Source organism: Oncorhynchus clarkii, unplaced genomic scaffold (genome assembly GCF_045791955.1).
Source record: "Oncorhynchus clarkii lewisi isolate Uvic-CL-2024 unplaced genomic scaffold, UVic_Ocla_1.0 unplaced_contig_811_pilon_pilon, whole genome shotgun sequence".
NCBI lineage: Eukaryota > Metazoa > Chordata > Actinopteri > Salmoniformes > Salmonidae > Oncorhynchus > Oncorhynchus clarkii.
The window spans coordinates 1-19,521 of record NW_027260964.1 but is presented as its reverse complement, the minus strand read 5'-3'; the positions used below and the strand labels follow the sequence as shown (position 1 = coordinate 19,521).

The window sequence follows — 19,521 nt, the reverse complement described above, 5'->3', positions numbered from 1 at the left end:
ATAACAGTCAGACTCAACTCATTGTACCTTAATTCCTCGCATTCCAGCTCCCCGCCTCCTGCTCGAGCGTATCCGAGGAGGGCCTCCCCCCGTTCAGACTTTCTCCGATACGTTTTGAGAAGGGTGCGAGGAGAGAGGACACAAAAAAGCGAGGGAAGATTCATTGAGAAAGTGACTCAGTGATTCACAGTTTGATGAAACGAGCTGAATAAAATCTGATAGACAAAGAATTGAACAAACAGTAGTTAGTCTTTCTTCATTTAAAAAAAGTGAACTGCACTAACAGATATGTTTCAACTTAACAAGTGTTTAAAGTTGATTAGTTGAATATGACGAATTATTACTGGGTTGGAACAAGAGTAGCAGCTGACTACAGGACCGCCTCTGAGAGCAGTTCTTTCGGAACATTCTGAATAGCCAACAACTGACAGTTTTGGAGTGGTAGATTATTGACCCGTGTGCTGTGTGTCCACTTTAATACCACACGGTGGAGCTGTTTGTTCATAGTCAGATCCATAGCCATCACAGGGCATTGACAGCGGAAACTAGACGATTTAAAAAGCAGGAGAAAGGACTACATGAGACAATATGTGTGTATATGTAACTATTACAGTATTTAGTTATGCAAAGTACAACGTAACTGCAAACTGGCCCTCTTAAATATTTCTGTGTGTTAATTAACTTACTACTAAATACCTTATACTCTTTTACCACATTAACAAATGTGTTACTCTGATACAATAAACATCCAGCACATCCTTACAAATCCCAAGGAGCTTGTGGTTGGATTGTATTGTCTGTTACTCATGTGTGTGTGTGGTTGTGTATTGTCTGTTACTCATGTGTGTGTGGTTGGATTGTATTGTCTGTTACTCATGTGTGTGTGTGTGTGTGTGTGTGTGTGTGTGTGTGTGTGTGTCGGTGTTGCATTCGGCTTGCATTGTCTTGTAACTCATGCATGTGTGTGTGTGTTAGTGTGTGCATGTGTGCGTGTGTGTGTGTGTGCATCTTCAGTCAGGAACAGAGGAGGTTCCTGCACCTGTTTCTATGGAGACCCCTTTACAATTGGTGTACTCATCAAAACCAACCCAGAGGTGAGGTAGAGGAGCCTTTGTGCTGAAGAGCACAGAACATAAAAACACTGGACAGATGAAAGACTAGCCAGCCTACAAACAACACTAATGTAGACAGTGGAGGTGGGCAGAATGAAAGACTAGGGGGAGCAGAGAGAGAGAGACAGTGTACACTACCCACCCTACCAACACCCCTCTCAACCTCAGTGTCCACTACCCACCCCACCAACACCCCTACCAACCTCAGTGTACACTACCCACCCTACCAACACCCCTCTCAACCTCAGTGTCCACTACCCACCCCACCAACACCCCTACCAACCTCAGTGTCCACTACCCACCCCACCAACACCCCTACCAACCTCAGTGTACACTACCCACCCTACCAACACCCCTCTCAACCTCAGTGTCCACTACCCACCCTACCAACACCCCTCTCAACCTCAGTGTACACTACCCACCCTACCAACACCCCTCTCAACCTCAGTGTCCACTACCCACCCTACCAACACCCCTACCAACCTCAGTGTCCACTACCCACCCCACCAACACCCCTACCAACCTCAGTGTCCACTACCCACCCCACCAACACCCCTCGCAACCTCTTGATTGTCATTGACAGTCAATACAAAAGAACCTTGTTTTAGCCCAATAGATTTGCATGTCATCCCCATTCACACGTATGTCCCCTGCAGGCTCTACAGCTGGAGCCCAGGCAGCCGTTACAATACCAACAATACCCCCGGAGAGGAACTGAATTGGGGCTGAATCCCACCTATTAGCCCCTCATTAGAGACAGCTTTTCTTAAACACACCAAGACAATGAGAGTGGCGGAGGAGGGGGAGATGATTCTTGTATTGCTACTGTTTAGTTGTGTGTCGGTCTTCTCAAGCAGAAACCAGGGGGGCTTATGTTTCTCCTGGTGGTCAGTGAGCCCACACAAAAAAACAATCACTGTTGAAAAATGCTAGCCTCTCTCTCAATTCAATTCAAGGGGCTTTATTGGCATGGGAATCATGTGTTAACATTGCCAAAGCAAGTGAGGTAGATAATATACAAAAGTGAAATAAACAATACAAATTAACAGTAAACATTACACTCACAGAAATTTCAAAACAATAAAGACATTACAAATGTCATATATATATATATATATATATATATATATATACAGTGTTGTAACAATGTGCAAATGGTTAAAGAACACAGGGGGAAATAAATAAGCATAAATATGGGTTGTATTTACAATGGTGTTTGTTCTTCACTGGTTGCCCTTTTCTCGTGGCAACAGGTCACAAATCTTGTTGCTGTGATGGCACACTGTGGTATTTCACCCTGTAGATATGGGAGTTTATCAAAATTGGATTTGTTTTTGAATTCTTTGTGGATCTGTGTAATCTGAGGGAAATATGTCTCTCTAATATGGTCATTCATTGGACAGGAGGTTAGGAAGTGCAGCTCAGTTTCCACCTCATTTTGTGGGCAGTGAGCACATAGCCTGTCTTCTCTTGAGAGCCATGTCTGCCTACGGCAGCCTTTCTCAATAGCAAGGCTATGCTCACTAAGTCTGTACATAGTCAAAGCTTTCCTTAAGTTTGGGTCAGTCACAGTGGACAGGTATTCTGCCACTGTGTACTCTCTGTTTAGGGCCAAATAGCATTCTAGTTTGCTCTGTTTTTTTGTTAATTCTTTCCAATGTGTCAAGTAATTATCTTTTTGTTTTCTCATGATTTGGTTGGGTCTAATTGTGCTGTTGTCCTGGGGCTCTGTGGGGTGTGTTTGTGAACAGAGCCCCAGGACCAGCTTGCTTAGGGGACTCTTCTCCAGGTTCATCTCTCTGTAGGTGATGGCTTTGTTATGGAAGGTTTGTGAATCGCTTCCTTTTAGGTGGTTGTAGAATTTAACAGCTCTTTTCTGGATTTTGATAATTAGTGGGTATCGGCCTAATTCTGCTCTGCATACATTATTTGGTGTCCTACGTTGTACACAGAGGATATTTTTGCAGAATTCTGCATGCAGAGTCTCAATTTGGTGTTTGTCCCACTTTGTGAAGTCTTGGTTGGTGAGCGGACCCCAGACCTCACAACCATAAAGGGCAATGGGCTCTATGACTGATTCAAGTATTTTTAGCCAGGTCCTAGATCCTGTCCTGTCCTGTCCTGGTAGCCTGTGTGTCTGAAGAGAGAGAAAGGAGGATAAGACCAATGGGTAATGTCCTGTCCGGTAGCCTGTGTGTCTGAAGAGAGAGAAAGGAGGATAAGACCAATGGGTAATGTCCTGTCCGGTAGCCTGTGTGTCTGAAGAGAGAGAAAGGAGGATAAGACCAATGGGTAATGTCCTGTCCGGTAGCCTGTGTGTCTGAAGAGAGAGAAAGGAGGATAAGACCAATGGGTAATGTCCTGTCCGGTAGCCTGTGTGTCTGAAGAGAGAGAAAGGAGGATAAGACCAATGGGTAATGTCCTGTCCGGTAGCCTGTGTGTCTGAAGAGAGAGAAAGGAGGATAAGACCAATGGGTAATGTCCTGTCCGGTAGCCTGTGTGTCTGAAGAGAGAGAAAGGAGGATAAGACCAATGGGTAATGTCCTGTCCGGTAGCCTGTGTGTCTGAAGAGAGAGAAAGGAGGATAAGACCAATGGGTAATGTCCTGTCCGGTAGCCTGTGTGTCTGAAGAGAGAGAAAGGAGGATAAGACCAATGGGTAATGTCCTGTCCGGTAGCCTGTGTGTCTGAAGAGAGAGAAAGGAGGATAAGACCAATGGGTAATGTCCTGTCCGGTAGCCTGTGTGTCTGAAGAGAGAGAAAGGAGGATAAGACCAATGGGTAATGTCCTGTCCGGTAGCCTGTGTGTCTGAAGAGAGAGAAAGGAGGATAAGACCAATGGGTAATGTCCTGTCCGGTAGCCTGTGTGTCTGAAGAGAGAGAAAGGAGGATAAGACCAATGGGTAATGTCCTGTCCGGTAGCCTGTGTGTCTGAAGAGAGAGAAAGGAGGATAAGACCAATGGGTAATGTCCTGTCCGGTAGCCTGTGTGTCTGAAGAGAGAGAAAGGAGGATAAGACCAATGGGTAATGTCCTGTCCGGTAGCCTGTGTGTCTGAAGAGAGAGAAAGGAGGATAAGACCAATGGGTAATGTCCTGTCCGGTAGCCTGTGTGTCTGAAGAGAGAGAAAGGAGGATAAGACCAATGGGTAATGTCCTGTCCGGTAGCCTGTGTGTCTGAAGAGAGAGAAAGGAGGATAAGACCAATGGGTAATGTCCTGTCCGGTAGCCTGTGTGTCTGAAGAGAGAGAAAGGAGGATAAGACCAATGGGTAATGTCCTGTCCGGTAGCCTGTGTGTCTGAAGAGAGAGAAAGGAGGATAAGACCAATGGGTAATGTCCTGTCCGGTAGCCTGTGTGTCTGAAGAGAGAGAAAGGAGGATAAGACCAATGGGTAATGTCCTGTCCGGTAGCCTGTGTGTCTGAAGAGAGAGAAAGGAGGATAAGACCAATGGGTAATGTCCTGTCCGGTAGCCTGTGTGTCTGAAGAGAGAGAAAGGAGGATAAGACCAATGGGTAATGTCCTGTCCGGTAGCCTGTGTGTCTGAAGAGAGAGAAAGGAGGATAAGACCAATGGGTAATGTCCTGTCCGGTAGCCTGTGTGTCTGAAGAGAGAGAAAGGAGGATAAGACCAATGGGTAATGTCCTGTCCGGTAGCCTGTGTGTCTGAAGAGAGAGAAAGGAGGATAAGACCAATGGGTAATGTCCTGTCCGGTAGCCTGTGTGTCTGAAGAGAGAGAAAGGAGGATAAGACCAATGGGTAATGTCCTGTCCGGTAGCCTGTGTGTCTGAAGAGAGAGAAAGGAGGATAAGACCAATGGGTAATGTCCTGTCCGGTAGCCTGTGTGTCTGAAGAGAGAGAAAGGAGGATAAGACCAATGGGTAATGTCCTGTCCGGTAGCCTGTGTGTCTGAAGAGAGAGAAAGGAGGATAAGACCAATGGGTAATGTCCTGTCCGGTAGCCTGTGTGTCTGAAGAGAGAGAAAGGAGGATAAGACCAATGGGTAATGTCCTGTCCGGTAGCCTGTGTGTCTGAAGAGAGAGAAAGGAGGATAAGACCAATGGGTAATGTCCTGTCCGGTAGCCTGTGTGTCTGAAGAGAGAGAAAGGAGGATAAGACCAATGGGTAATGTCCTGTCCGGTAGCCTGTGTGTCTGAAGAGAGAGAAAGGAGGATAAGACCAATGGGTAATGTCCTGTCCGGTAGCCTGTGTGTCTGAAGAGAGAGAAAGGAGGATAAGACCAATGGGTAATGTCCTGTCCGGTAGCCTGTGTGTCTGAAGAGAGAGAAAGGAGGATAAGACCAATGGGTAATGTCCTGTCCGGTAGCCTGTGTGTCTGAAGAGAGAGAAAGGAGGATAAGACCAATGGGTAATGTCCTGTCCGGTAGCCTGTGTGTCTGAAGAGAGAGAAAGGAGGATAAGACCAATGGGTAATGTCCTGTCCGGTAGCCTGTGTGTCTGAAGAGAGAGAAAGGAGGATAAGACCAATGGGTAATGTCCTGTCCGGTAGCCTGTGTGTCTGAAGAGAGAGAAAGGAGGATAAGACCAATGGGTAATGTCCTGTCCGGTAGCCTGTGTGTCTGAAGAGAGAGAAAGGAGGATAAGACCAATGGGTAATGTCCTGTCCGGTAGCCTGTGTGTCTGAAGAGAGAGAAAGGAGGATAAGACCAATGTGTAATGCAGTTCTCCATCAAAACATATGTGACTTTGGAGAAAGTTTCATTTACATTTTCACATTTAGTCGTTTCTCTTTCAAAAGCAAATTACAGTCAATTCATGTACAATCATATACAATGAAAGGCTATGAAGGCTTATCCGATTGTTTTTCCATGAGCATAAATCATTTCTAGATAGCTGAATATTCGTAGTGTGTAGTGTATGTATTTAATATTTTCTTTTTTATACTGAACTAAAATATTAACGCAACATTTAGCGTGTTGGTCCCATGTTCCATGAACTGAAGTTAAAACCTCTCTCTCTCTCCCATAACAATTCCCCAGGGAAAGAGAGAGGGAGAGGGAGAGTCCTGTGTGTCTACCACAGCCCCCACACAGCCCCTCCACCCCCTGCCTGCAGCTGATTGGCGGTGACCATGTTTGCATTTAGGCCTCATTCAGGAGTGACCTGCTGCTCTTAATTACCACACTTGAGGAACTTGATGACACAGGAATCTGTAAAATGTCAAATTAGTACAACAACAACAAAACAAAGAGGGCCTTCCCCTGTCCTCCTCCTCCTCCTCCCCTCCTCCTCCCCCTGTCCTCCTCCTCCCCCTCCTCCTCCTCCCCCTGTCCTCCTCCTCCTCTTCTCCCTGTCCTCTCCTCCTCCTCCTCCCCTCCTCCTCATGTCCTCCTCCTCTCCTCCTCCTCCTCCTCCTCTCCCTGTCCTCCTCCTCTCCTCCTCCTCCTCCTCTCCCTGTCCTCCTCTCTTCCTCCTCCCCCTCCCCCTGTCCTCCTCCTCTCCCCCCCTCTCCTCCTCTCCTCTCCTCCCCCTGTCCTCCTCCTCCTACTTCTCCTCCTCTCCTCCTCTCCTCCTGTCCTCCTCCCCCTGTCCTCTCCTCCTCCTCACCTCCTCCCCATGTCCTCTCCTCCTCCTCACCACCTCCCCTGTCCTTCTCCTCTCCCCCTGTCCTCCTCTCCTCCTCTGATCCCAGCATCAGGCAGGCCAGGTGAGTCCCCTTACTGAGGGGAGAGAGGCTGTAGGGGTTGTTGCTGTTCTCTACTCAAGCTGAAGCTTTGGGAGAGAAGCTGTAGGGGTTGTTGCTGTTCTCTACTCAAGCTGAAGCTTTGGGAGAGAGGCCGTAGGGGTTGTTGCTGTTCTCTACTCAAGCTGAAGCTTTGGGAGAGAGGCTGTAGGGGTTGTCGCTGTTCTCTACTCAAGCTGAAGCTTTGGGAGAGAGGCTGTAGGGGTTGTCGCTGTTCTCTACTCAAGCTGAAGCTTTGTAGGGGTTGTCGCTGTTCTCTAGAGCTTTGGCTGTAGGGGTTGTTGCTGTTCTCTACTCAAGCTGAAGCTTTGGGAGAGAGGCTGTAGGGGTTGTTGCTGTTCTCTACTCAAGCTGAAGCTTTGGGAGAGAGGCTGTAGGGGTTGTTGCTGTTCTCTACTCAAGCTGAAGCTTTGGGAGAGAGGGGTTGTTGCTGTAGCTGAAGCTTTGTGTAGGGGTTGTTGCTGTTCTCTACTCAAGCTGAAGCTTTGGGAGAGAGGCTGTAGGGGTTGTTGCTGTTCTCTACTCAAGCTGAAGCTTTGGGAGAGAGGCTGTAGGGGTTGTTGCTGTTCTCTACTCAAGCTGAAGCTTTGGGAGAGAGGCTGTAGGGGTTGTTGCTGTTCTCTACTCAAGCTGAAGCTTTGGGAAAGGCTGATGAAGCCATGACCATTTGCCTCTCTGTCAAACACTACATCTAATCACATCATTAGAAGCGTTGAGAAACACTTCAAATTAGAAACACCCATTTTCAACACCAAAAACACAGCGTTTTGTATGCGTGTGTGTGTGTGTGTATCTGTTCATATGAGTGTGCATGTATGTTCATGTTCAAAGAAATATACGCCTTTTCAGATGTTATCAAAAGCAAACATTTCAGTGGTGAATCCATGCAGCTGATCAAACCATTTGTACAACACTGTCGTTTAATGTTCCTGATGCCTTGGTGTCTAATGGATGTCCCTGTACACATACAAACATGCATGTGATGTGGAACCTTTTACATAAATAACGGGATGCCGGGTTTTAAGGCCTCATCAAAGATGAATTCAAAGGCTTCTTATTCATGGAGGCTCGATAAAAGAGAAGAGAGAAGAAAGGAGAAACCACTTGAAGGGGTCTGGCCCTCCAACAAACAATGCTTAGACTAAGGTTGGATTGGAGGGGAATGGGAATGGAGGAAGTGGTACTGAAGGTAATGTATGGAAGGAGGAGGGGGGAGGATGGAGGAAGTGGCACTGAAGGTAATGTATGGAAGGACGAGGGGGGAGGATGGAGGAAGTGGTACTGGAGGTAATGTATGGAAGGAGGAGGGGGAAGAATGGAGGAAGTGGTACTGAAGGTAATGTATGGAAGGAGGAGGATGGAGGAAGTGGTAGTGAAGGTAATGTATGGAAGGAGGAGGGGGGAGGATGGAGGAAGTGGTACTGAAGGTAATGTATGGAAGGAGGAGGGGGGAAGATGGAGGAAGTGGTACTGAAGGTAATGTATGGAAGGAGGGGGGGGGGGATGGAGGAAGTGGTACTGAAGGTAATGTATGGAAGGAGGAGGGGGAGGATGGAGGAAGTGGCACTGAAGGTAATGTATGGAAGGAGGAGGGGGGAGGATGGAGGAAGTGGTGCTGAAGGTAATGTATGGAAGGAGGAGGGGGGAAGATGGAGGAAGTGGTACTGAAGGTAATGTATGGAAGGAGGAGGGGGGAAGATGGAGGAAGTGGTACTGAAGGTAATGTATGGAAGGAGGAGGGGGGAAGATGGAGGAAGTGGTACTGAAGGTAAGGTATGGAAGGAGGAGGGGGGAGGATGGAGGAAGTGGTACTGAAGGTAAGGAAGGAGGAGGGGGGAGGATGGAGGAAGTGGTACTGAAGGTAATATATGGAAGGAGGAGGGGGGAAGTGGTACTGAAGGTAATGTATGGAAGGAGGAGGGGGGAGGATGGAGGAAGTGGTACTGAAGGTAATGTATGGAAGGAGGAGGGGGAAGATGGAGGAAGTGGTACTGAAGGTAATGTATGGAAGGAGGAGGGGGGAAGATGGAGGAAGTGGTACTGAAGGTAATATATGGAAGGAGGAGGGGGGAAGTGGTACTGAAGGTAATGTATGGAAGGAGGAGGGGGGAGGATGGAGGATGTGGTACTGAAGGTAATGTATGGAAGGAGGAGGGGGGAGGATGGAGGAAGTGGTACTGAAGGTAATATATGGAAGGAGGAGGGGGGAGGAGGGGGGAAGTTGTACTGAAGGTAATGTATGGAAGAAAGAGGGGGGAGGATGGAGGAAGTGGTACTGAAGGTAAGGAAGGAGGAGGGGTGGGATGGAGGAAGTGGTACTGAAAGTAATGTATGGAAGGAGGAGGGGGGAGGATGGAGGAAGTGGTACTGAAGGTAATGTATGGAAGGAGGAGGGGGGAAGTGGTACTGAAGGTAATGTATGGAAGGAGGAGGGGGGAGGATGGAGGAAGTGGTACTGGAGGTAATGTATGGAAGGAGGAGGGGGGAGGATGGAGGAAGTGGTAGTGAAGGTAATGTATGGAAGGAGGAGGGGGGAGGATGGAGGAAGTGGTACTGAAGGTAAGGAAGGAGGAGGGGGGAGGATGGAGGAAGTGGTACTGAAGGTAATATATGGAAGGAGGAGGGGGGAAGTGGTACTGAAGGTAATGTATGGAAGGAGGAGGGGGGAGGATGGAGGAAGTGGTACTGAAGGTAATGTATGGAAGGAGGAGGGGGAAGATGGAGGAAGTGGTACTGAAGGTAATGTATGGAAGGAGGAGGGGGGAAGATGGAGGAAGTGGTACTGAAGGTAATATATGGAAGGAGGAGGGGGGAAGTGGTACTGAAGGTAATGTATGGAAGGAGGAGGGGGGAGGATGGAGGAAGCGGTACTGAAGGTAATGTATGGAAGGAGGAGGGGGGAGGATGGAGGAAGTGGTACTGAAGGTAATATATGGAAGGAGGAGGGTGGAGGAGGGGGGAAGTTGTACTGAAGGTAATGTATGGAAGAAAGAGGGGGGAGGATGGAGGAAGTGGTACTGAAGGTAAGGAAGGAGGAGGGGTGGGATGGAGGAAGTGGTACTGAAAGTAATGTATGGAAGGAGGAGGGGGGAGGATGGAGGAAGTGGTACTGAAGGTAATGTATGGAAGGAGGAGGGGGGAAGTGGTACTGAAGGTAATGTATGGAAGGAGGAGGGGGGAGGATGGAGGAAGTGGTACTGAAGGTAATGTATGGAAGGAGGAGGCGGGAGGATGGAGGAAGTGGTAGTGAAGGTAATGTATGGAAGGAGGAGGGGGGAGGATGGAGGAAGTGGTACTGAAGGTAATGTATGGAAGGAGGAGGGGGAAGGATTTAGGAAGTGGTACTGAAGGTAATGTATGGAAGGAGGAGGGGGGAGGATTTAGGAAGTGGTACTGAAGGTAATGTATGGAAGGAGGAGGGGGGAGGATGGAGGAAGTGGCACTGAAGGTAATGTATGGAAGGAGGAGGGGGGAGGATGGAGGAAGTGGCACTGAAGGTAATGTATGGAAGGAGGAGGGGGGAGGATGGAGGAAGTGGTACTGAAGGTAATGTATGGAAGGAGGAGGGGGGAAGATGGAGGAAGTGGTACTGAAGGTAATGTATGGAAGGAGGAGGGGGGAAGATGGAGGAAGTGGTACTGAAGGTAATGTATGGAAGGAGGAGGGGGGAGGATGGAGGAAGTGGTACTGAAGGTAATGTATGGAAGGAGGAGGGGGGAGGATGGAGGAAGTGGTACTGAAGGTAATATATGGAAGGAGGAGGGGGGAGGAGGTGGGAAGTTGTACTGAAGGTAATGTATGGAAGAAGGAGGGGGGAGGGGGGAGGAAGTGGTACTGAAGGTAAGGAAGGAGGAGGGGTGGGATGGAGGAAGTGGTACTGACAGTAATGTATGGAAGGAGGAGGGGGGAGGATGGAGGAAGTGGTACTGAAGGTAATGTATGGAAGGAGGAGGGGGGAGGATGGAGGAAGTGGTACTGAAGGTAATATATGGAAGGAGGAGGGGGGAAGTGGTACTGAAGGTAAGGTATGGAAAGAGGAGGGGGGAGGATGGAGGAAGTGGTACTGAAGGTAATGCATGGAAGGAGGAGGGGGGAGGATGGAGGAAGTGGTACTGAAGTTAATGTATGGAAGGAGGAGGGGGGAGGATGGAGGAAGTGGTACTGAAGGTAATGTATGGAAGGAGGAGGGGTAGGATGGAGGAAGTGGTACTGAAGGTAATGTATGGAAGGAGGAGGGGGGAGGATGGAGGAAGTGGTACTGAAGGTAAGGTATGGAAGGAGGAGGGGGAGGATGGAGGAAGTGGTACTGAAGGTAATGTATGGAAGGAGGAGGGGGGAGGATGGGAGGGAGCGAGTTGTTATGGGATACGGGGGATGTTTAAATCAAAGGTTTACACTACAGCGTCGCTCCAACATCAAAGCTTGCCCTCTCTTCTCTTGTTACTCTGGGAAGATCCCCCCCTATCTTTCCCCTCCCTCTCCCTGCCAAACTGTTCCTCCTGTTCTTCAGTTAGAGCGCAGTTGCATCAAAGCGTCATCTTCGAGAAACTTCATTAGGTACTTTTATTTCAGTATTTCAGTGACCCTGGCATTGTGGCAGTCAGTGAGGCATGTACACACTGCTGCTCTTCCCACAGAAACACTGGACTACTGAGGGCTCAGTCCCCAGGGCCTGCCTGCCTGCCTGCCTGCCTGCCTGCCTGCCTGCCTGCCTGCCTGCCTGCCTGCGTGCGTGCGTGCGTGCGTGCGTGCGTGCGTGCGTGCGTGTGTGTGTGTGTGTGTGTGTGTGTGTGTGTGTGTGTGTGAAATGGAGAGATAGCGAGGGAGAGAGAAAGAGAGCTGCATCTTACACAGTCTGCTCCATGGGAAGGGACTGCTAGGACCTTTTCAGAGAGTCCCGGACCGGGCAATAACAACTTGTAGGTAAAATGTCAACCATAAGGTTGCTGCTTTCTGAGGATCCGTCTCGTGTCGCTGTGTCTTGGGGCTTTCTGAGGTACCGTCTCCTGCCTCTGTGTCCTGGGGCTTTCTGAGGTACCGTCTCCTGCCGCTGAGTCCTGGGGCTTTCTGAGGTACCGTCTCCTGCCACTGTGTCCTGGGGCTTTCTGAGGTACCGCCTCCTGCCTCTGTGTCCTGGGGCTTTCTGAGGTACCGTCTCCTGCCGCTGTGTCCTGGGGCTTTCTGAGGTACCGTCTCCTGACGCTGAGTCCTGGGGCTTTCTGAGGTACCGTCTCCTGCCGCTGTGTCCTGGGGCTTTCTGAGGTACTGTCTCCTGCCGCTGAGCCCTGGAGACAAGAAGTAGAAGACTAACAAAGTCCTATTCTATTGTATCCTATCAGCTGATGTCCAGGATGTGGATTTGTTCAATGAGTAATAGCATACAGTACTTGTGTCAGACACACCCTAGAGACATAAATAAATAGTCCACTAATCACACCAACGCTGGCATTGGCTGCAGAGTAGACTTGACTGCATCCCAAATAGCACCCTACTCCATTCACAGTGAACTACTTTTGACCAGAGCCCTATTGGGCCCTGGTCAAAACTAGTGCACTATATAGGGAATCATTTGGGTCGCCACCATGGGCTATACACTGTACAGTACCCATAAATCAGTCAGAATGGCATGAGGGCATTGTTGCTCACTTGTTAGATCTCAAGTTCCACCTTTGAACCTCTTTGCTAAATGATATCACCATGTTCCAAGCAGACTTCAACACAATGGATGGCTGTGTGTGAATGTTTCAACTGAATCCATACTCATGTTTACTGTAGTTCCGTTCCCTGTGAACACTGAGACTGTCCCTCAATCACCTAGAGCTGTCACGTCATGATGTCAGACAGCTACCACACTTTGATCATACAGGCCTGCCTTACTGCAGGTTGAGATAAATACTGGTTTTACTACTGCTCACAGCACTCCAGTCTTCACTGTGGCCTGTTGTGGGATTTCACCTCAGTGAACAGTACATAGATTTTTCAACAATGCAAGTGTGTGTGTGTGTGCATACTGTCCTGTATGATATGTGTGTGCTCTGAGTTTTCCCTCAGTGAACGAAGGTTTGGCCTTCTTCAGTTTTCCACAATGCCTCTGTGTGTGTGTGTGTTTTGCATGTATGTGGGTGTGTTTTGCCTCTGTTTGTGTGTGTGTGTGTGTGTGTGTTTTGCCTGTGTGTGTGTGTGTTTTGCCTGTGTGTGTGTGTGTGTGTGTGTTGTGTCTGCTTGTGTGTGTGTGTTTTTCCTCTGTGTGTGTGTGTGTTTTGTGTCTGCTTGTGTGTATACTGTACTGCATGTACTGAACTGTCTGACTCAGCCCATTTTCCCTCCTTCCTCTGCTGAGAAAACGGACCTTGTATTCCAACATGCTTAATTGTCAATGCCAATTAGTCCAGGGGCCATGTCCACAATGGCTCAACTGTAGCGAGCTGCAAAGCCCTCTTTGTGATTGTCCAGTGGCCCACAGAGCAATCAGACGCTCATCTAGTCTCCTAACGACAAGAGGCCTGAGAGATGCCATCAGAAACAGAAAACAAAAGAGCCTTGGACAATGAGGGCAGCAGGAGACACAGAGAGACAGCTACCAACCAGCGCAGCCCATAGGGTCGTCCTTTCACAGATAGACACACATACGTGTATACCAGAGGAGGCTGGTGGGAGGAGCTATAGGAGGACGGGCTCATTGTAACGGCTGGATTGGAATCGATGGAACGGAGTCAAACGTGGGGTTTCCAGATGCTTCATGTGTTTAACTCCGTTCCATTCACTCCTTTCCAGCCATTACAATGAGCCAGATGTTTCATGTGTTTAACTCCGTTCCATTCACTCCTTTCCAGCCATTACAATGAGCCTGTCCTCCTTTAGTTCCTCCCACCAGCCTCCTCTGGTGCATACAAATGCACGTACAAGCAAGCATGTACACACACCTACATTCACATGCACGTAACAGAGTAGATTATATCCATCCCTCACTGGGCTCCAGACAGCAGTCTTCTGCTCCCAACAGTAACTCTCAACTCAACACAGTGTGACTCAACCTGACATAGGACATGTAACCAACAGTTTTTCATTTAGAATTGATTTGTCATTTTATTTGTAGAGGACTTTATCTTCAGTTCTGTTCAGAATAACCTCAGAACACCCATATGTTAAGTTTGGCAATCTAGGTAACTATGCAATGAGACCAAATCTATGGAAGGGAGAACCATGCCAGGACAGGTCCAAGCACCTATAGAGGCAACAACCATTCCTCCCACAAACACACAGCTTATTATAGGAATATATCCCACACAGGACAAACACACAGGTTAATTATAGGAGTATATCCCACACAGGACAAACACACAGATTCATTAAAGATACATGTCCCAAACAGTACAAACACACAGATTAATTATAGGAGCATAGCCCACACAGGACAAACACACAGGTTAATTATAGGAGCATAGCCCACACAGGACACACACACAGATTCATTAAAGATACATGTCCCACACAGGACAAACACACAGGTTAATTATAGGAGCATAGCCCACACAGGACAAACACACAGGTTAATTATAGGAGCATAGCCCACACAGGACAAACACACAGATTCATTAAAGGAACATGTCCCAAACAGTACAAACACACAGATTAATTATAGGAGCATAGCCCACACAGGACACACACACAGATTCATTAAAGATACATGTCCCAAACAGGACAGACACACAGATTAATTATAGGAGCATAGCCCACACAGGACAAACACACAGATTAATTATAGGAGTATATCCCACACAGGACAAACACACAGGTTAATTATAGGAGCATAGCCCACACAGGACAAACACACAGATTAATTATAGGAGCATAGCCCACACAGGACAAACACACAGATTAATTATAGGAGCATAGCCCACACAGGACAAACACACATATCCATTATAGGAGCATAGCCCACACAGGACAAGCACACAGATTAATTATAGGAGCATAGCCCACACAGGACAAACACACAGATTCATTATAGGAGCATAGCCCACACAGGACAAACACACCGATTAATTATAGGAGCATAGCCCACACAGGACAAACACACAGATTCATTATAGGAGCATAGCCCACACAGGACAAACACACAGGTTAATTATAGGAGCATAGCCCACACAGGACAAACACATAGATTCATTATAGTAGCATAGCCCACACAGGACAAACACACAGATTCATTATAGGAGCATAGCCCACACAGGACAAACACACAGGTTAATTATAGGAGCATAGCCCACACAGGACAAACACACAGGTTAATTATAGGAGCATAGCCCACACAGGACAAACACACAGATCAATTATAGGAGCTTAGCCCACACAGGACAAACACACAGTTGAATTATAGGAGCATAGCCCACACAGGGCAAACACACAGATTCATTATAGGAGCATAGCCCACACAGGACAAACACACAGATTCATTATAGGAGCATAGCCCACACAGGACAAACACACAGGTTAATTATAGGAGTATAGCCCACACAGGACAAACACACAGGTTATTATAGGAGCATAGCCCACACAGGACAAACACACAGGTTATTATAGGAGCATAGCCCACACAGGACAAACACACAGATTAATTATAGGAGCATAGCCCACACAGGACATGTGTTCAAGTAGACCTACCTGTTTGATATTCTGTCTGTAGTTTAGGACAAAGATATATGTCTGATTAGGTGCAGAGTTGAACTGGCACACTGCAGTCCACATACAGTGAGTATACAAAACCTTTCAGTGCCTTTGAACAGGGTATGGTAGTAGGTGCCAGGTTTGTGTCAAGAACTGCAACGCTGCTAGATTTTTCACACTCAACAATTTCCTATGTGTGCCAAGGACTTCCAGTCAACTGTGAGAAGCATTGGAGTCAACATGGACCAGCATCCCTGTGGAACACTTTAGACACCTTGTAGAGTCCATACCCTGAATAACTGAGGCTGTTCTGAGGGCAAAGGGGGGGGGGGGGGGGGGGGGGGGTTGATTGAGCCGTTCAGGGTGTAAGCAGATTCCTATTGGAGAGGACGCAGCCCTGTGGGCGTGGCTGTCCAGGGTAAGCGGCCAAGGTGTTGTTATTCGGTATGGTTAGGAGCCGGAGCAAGAAGACGCACGAGGGAAGACAGTCGTGGAGTGTAGGTTTTTTCTGAGAATAGGAGGCTGTTTCACTAAATATTGTTGAAAGAAAAAGTGTGGCGCAAGGATTAGGCGTTGCTGCCTGAAAATTCCGTCTGCATTATCGAGTCGAAATGGACTTTATTTGATTGCACCGGAGGCGCGTTTCCTAAAGGTACACTGGGAGTGAATTTAGTGGTGGCAAGATTATCAGATGGCGCTTCTCTCTTTGATTGGCATTGCATATTGATGAGGTAGCTTACATTTTCCCGTGTGATCGACTTGGTGAGTTATACATTTGATCAACTTGTTTCATCACTGTATTTCTTAGCCTTTACGTGTGAGTGAATAAGACTCACACCCAAAGTGCATTGGATGTATTATTGATAGAACATAGAAACAGTAATACAATGTTGCAAACGTTCAGAGCGCATTTCCTGTCCAATAAACTCAATTATCAATTACCTCAAAAATCCACAGCGTTGGAGGAGCTTCCATGGCGACCATGACGCACATCTGCCCTCTTTACATCAGCGTTCCGTGCCTGCTCCTGCTGATGCGCGCACTACTGGTGCGCGCTGCCTCCAAGGCCATCGTGTGTGAACCCATCACGGTCCCCATGTGCAAGGGCATCGGCTACAACCTGACCTACACGCCCAACCAGTTTAACCACGACACTCAGGACGAGGTGGGGCTGGAGGTGCACCAGTTCTGGCCGCTGGTGCGCATCCACTGTTCCCCTGACCTGCTCTTCTTCCTCTGCAGCATGTACACCCCAATCTGCATCCCGGACTATCGCAAGCCTCTGCCCCCGTGCCGCTCCGTGTGCGAGCGGGCCAAACGCGGCTGCTCCCCCCTGATGAGCCAGTATGGGTTTGAATGGCCCGAGAGGATGAGCTGCGAGGGGCTACCAGAGCTGGGTGATGCTGACCTCCTCTGTATGGACCGGAACAGCAGTGACGCCACTACTCTGTCCCCAGGCCCGGCCTTCCCCCCGAAGCCTACCCCCAAAGCCCCCTACCGCAACCCAGCCCGCCGCAGGCCGCATCTCCTGCCCAAACCCCACCACAGTCACCACCACCAGGACTGTGAACAACGCGGCTGCCGCTGTCGCCACCCCCTGGTGTCCGTCAAGCATGAGGCCCGCTCACTGTACGGCCGCGGCGTCCACACAGGCCCCGTGGAGAACTGCGCCCAGCCCTGCCGTCAGCCCTACTTCACCCCGGACGAACACGCCTTCACCTCCCTCTGGATCGGCCTGTGGTCGGTCCTCTGCTTCGTCTCGACCCTAACTACGGTGGTCACGTTCCTGATTGACCGCGACCGCTTCTCCTACCCCGAGCTGCCTATCGTCTACCTGGCTGCCTGCTACCTCTTCATCTCCCTGGGATACATGGTGCGGCTGGCGGCGGGCCACGAGCGTGTGGCGTGCTCCGAGGACGGCGGGCATGTGCTGTACGACGCTTCGGGCCCTGCCGGCCTGTGCACCTTGGTGTTCCTGCTGGTCTACTTCTTTGGGATGGCCGGCGCAATCTGGTGGGTGGTGCTCTCGCTCACCTGGTTCCTGGCGGCGGGTATGAAGTGGGGCAACGAGGCCATCGCCGGGTACTCGCAGTACTTCCACCTGGCCGCCTGGCTGGTGCCCAGCGTCAAGACCATCGCCGTGCTGGCCCTGAGCGCTGCTGACGGAGACCCTGTGGCAGGGATATGCTACGTGGGCAACCAGAGTGTGGAGAGCCTGCGGGGCTTCGTGCTTGCTCCCCTGGTGGTCTACCTCTTCACAGGCTCCCTCTTCCTCCTAGCGGGGTTTGTGTCGTTGTTCCGCATCCGCAGCGTCATCAAGCAGGGGGGGACCAAGACGGACAAGCTGGAGAAGCTGATGTTAAGGCTGGGCCTCTTTACCGTCCTCTACACGGTCCCTGCCGCGGTGGTGGTGGCCTGTCTGGTGTACGAGCAGCACCTCAGGCCCCAGTGGGACAGGGGTCTTTCCTGCTCCTGCCAGGCTGAGAGAGAGAGGCTAGGCCTAGGGCCAGACCACGCCATCTTCATGCTGAAGTACTTTATGAGCCTGGTGGTGGGGATCACCTCGGGGGTGTGGGTGTGGTCGGGGAAGACTCTGGAGTCGTGGAGGAGGTTCCTGGGGAGGTGCTGTTGTTCATGTCCCTGCTGGGGCCACAAACCGTCCAGCGCGTCTGTATACAGCGAGGCCAGCACATCCCTCACGACACGCACCGGGCTGCTCCCCTCGCAGTCTGAGCACAAGTCCCTGTCGCACCCATCTGTGTGACCAGACTGGATGGACGCTTGTCAGACTCATGGTGCTCCACAGAGTGGCTGACGGAAACTAGATGGATGTTAATTTAACTTATTGAACAGATTGTAAATTATGTAAACTATTGTCTTCACATAAGGACATGTTTAAACAAATTGTGGCAATATAGAAGTATTTTGTATTATATTTCCTAGTTCTCATTCTAGACTCATTGCAGGAGATTTCCCCTGAAGTTGGAACTTTTTAAAAGGTGTTTTTAAATGATCTGGAGGGGGGGGGGGGGGGGGCAGTTCAATATGTCTCTAGAATTTTTACATGGCATGTTTTGCTAGTATGTTCTTAACCTGAAACGTAATGGTTAGGAATCCAATCACGTCATTAACCTGGAAATAAGTGGCATGGTATTCTTCTATACGGAATAAAGATGGAGAATTGCTATTTGTCATTTTATTTAAAGTGGCCTTCCTACAAGGACATTTCACTCTTGAAATTTTTATGGACACAGTAACACCTTGTTAGGATGAAGGAATTTCACTACCCATTTATGATTATGTGCAGATTTTTTATATGAAGTCAGTTTAAAAAGCCCAGATGAATTGAGAGGTGTCACCACTCAATGTTTTACTTTTCCTGTTAAATTGATATCCCAAGAATACAAAGGGTGAAAGTGAGGAAAATAGTGTTAACTGAGTTGGTCTGATTGGAATCCAGAATTTCATCGTTCTCCCCCTTGCTTGACGAGTAATCACACCACTTGTGCTGTGATTACTTACCTGGACCACCTACTGAGACTTGAGTGCCTCTTTAAAAGGTGCAATTACCACTTTAGAGTCCACTGTTGTAGCCTCTTCTGCCTCCATGTGGTGGGTTCTAGTAATTACAGCAGCACATAGTGAAAGGACAATCTTGTTTTTTCTCTGCAAATGTGTTAACCATAATCTACCTGTAGCATCCCATTTATCAAATGGCCTTTGTCTTAAATACCTAATGGATCAGTGTACATGCAATTCTCTTTTTAAAAAAAATGCCTAGTCTAATTCTGGCATGTTAAACTATGTAGCCTGTAACCCAGGTAGAGAATAATAAACGTGTGAATCTGGAGTATGTTCTGTCGTGGGTTGGTCTGATTCTAAAAACCATCAGACCGCTTATGGAGTCTACGCTTCTCCAGTCTAGTCCCGTCAGATCTATGAAAAACCAATGGGAAAATATAAATCAGCCCAATTTATTTGAAGTCATTTCAAATACAGGGCTTGATTGAGCTTAACCTGACACATGAAACCAATAGAACA

The 19,521-nt window shown here is 48.7% G+C and overlaps 1 protein-coding gene across 1 annotated transcript; it reads left to right on the top strand.

Annotated features, from left to right (window-relative positions):
- Positions 1-15,967: 15,967 nt before the first annotated feature.
- On the top strand, positions 15,968-18,491 carry LOC139402697 (frizzled-5-like). Its single transcript, XM_071146596.1, has 2 exons — positions 15,968-16,242; positions 16,438-18,491. The coding sequence occupies exon 2, from the start codon at positions 16,454-16,456 to the stop codon at positions 18,242-18,244; it is 1,791 nt and encodes a 596-aa protein (XP_071002697.1). The 5' UTR covers positions 15,968-16,242; positions 16,438-16,453; the 3' UTR covers positions 18,245-18,491.
- Positions 18,492-19,521: the final 1,030 nt, after the last annotated feature.

What these genes read in the sequence shown, in the direction of transcription:
- LOC139402697 (XM_071146596.1), top strand. Translation starts at nt 16,454, where the DNA reads ATGGCGACCATGACGCACATCTGCCCTCTTTACATCAGCGTTCCGTGC.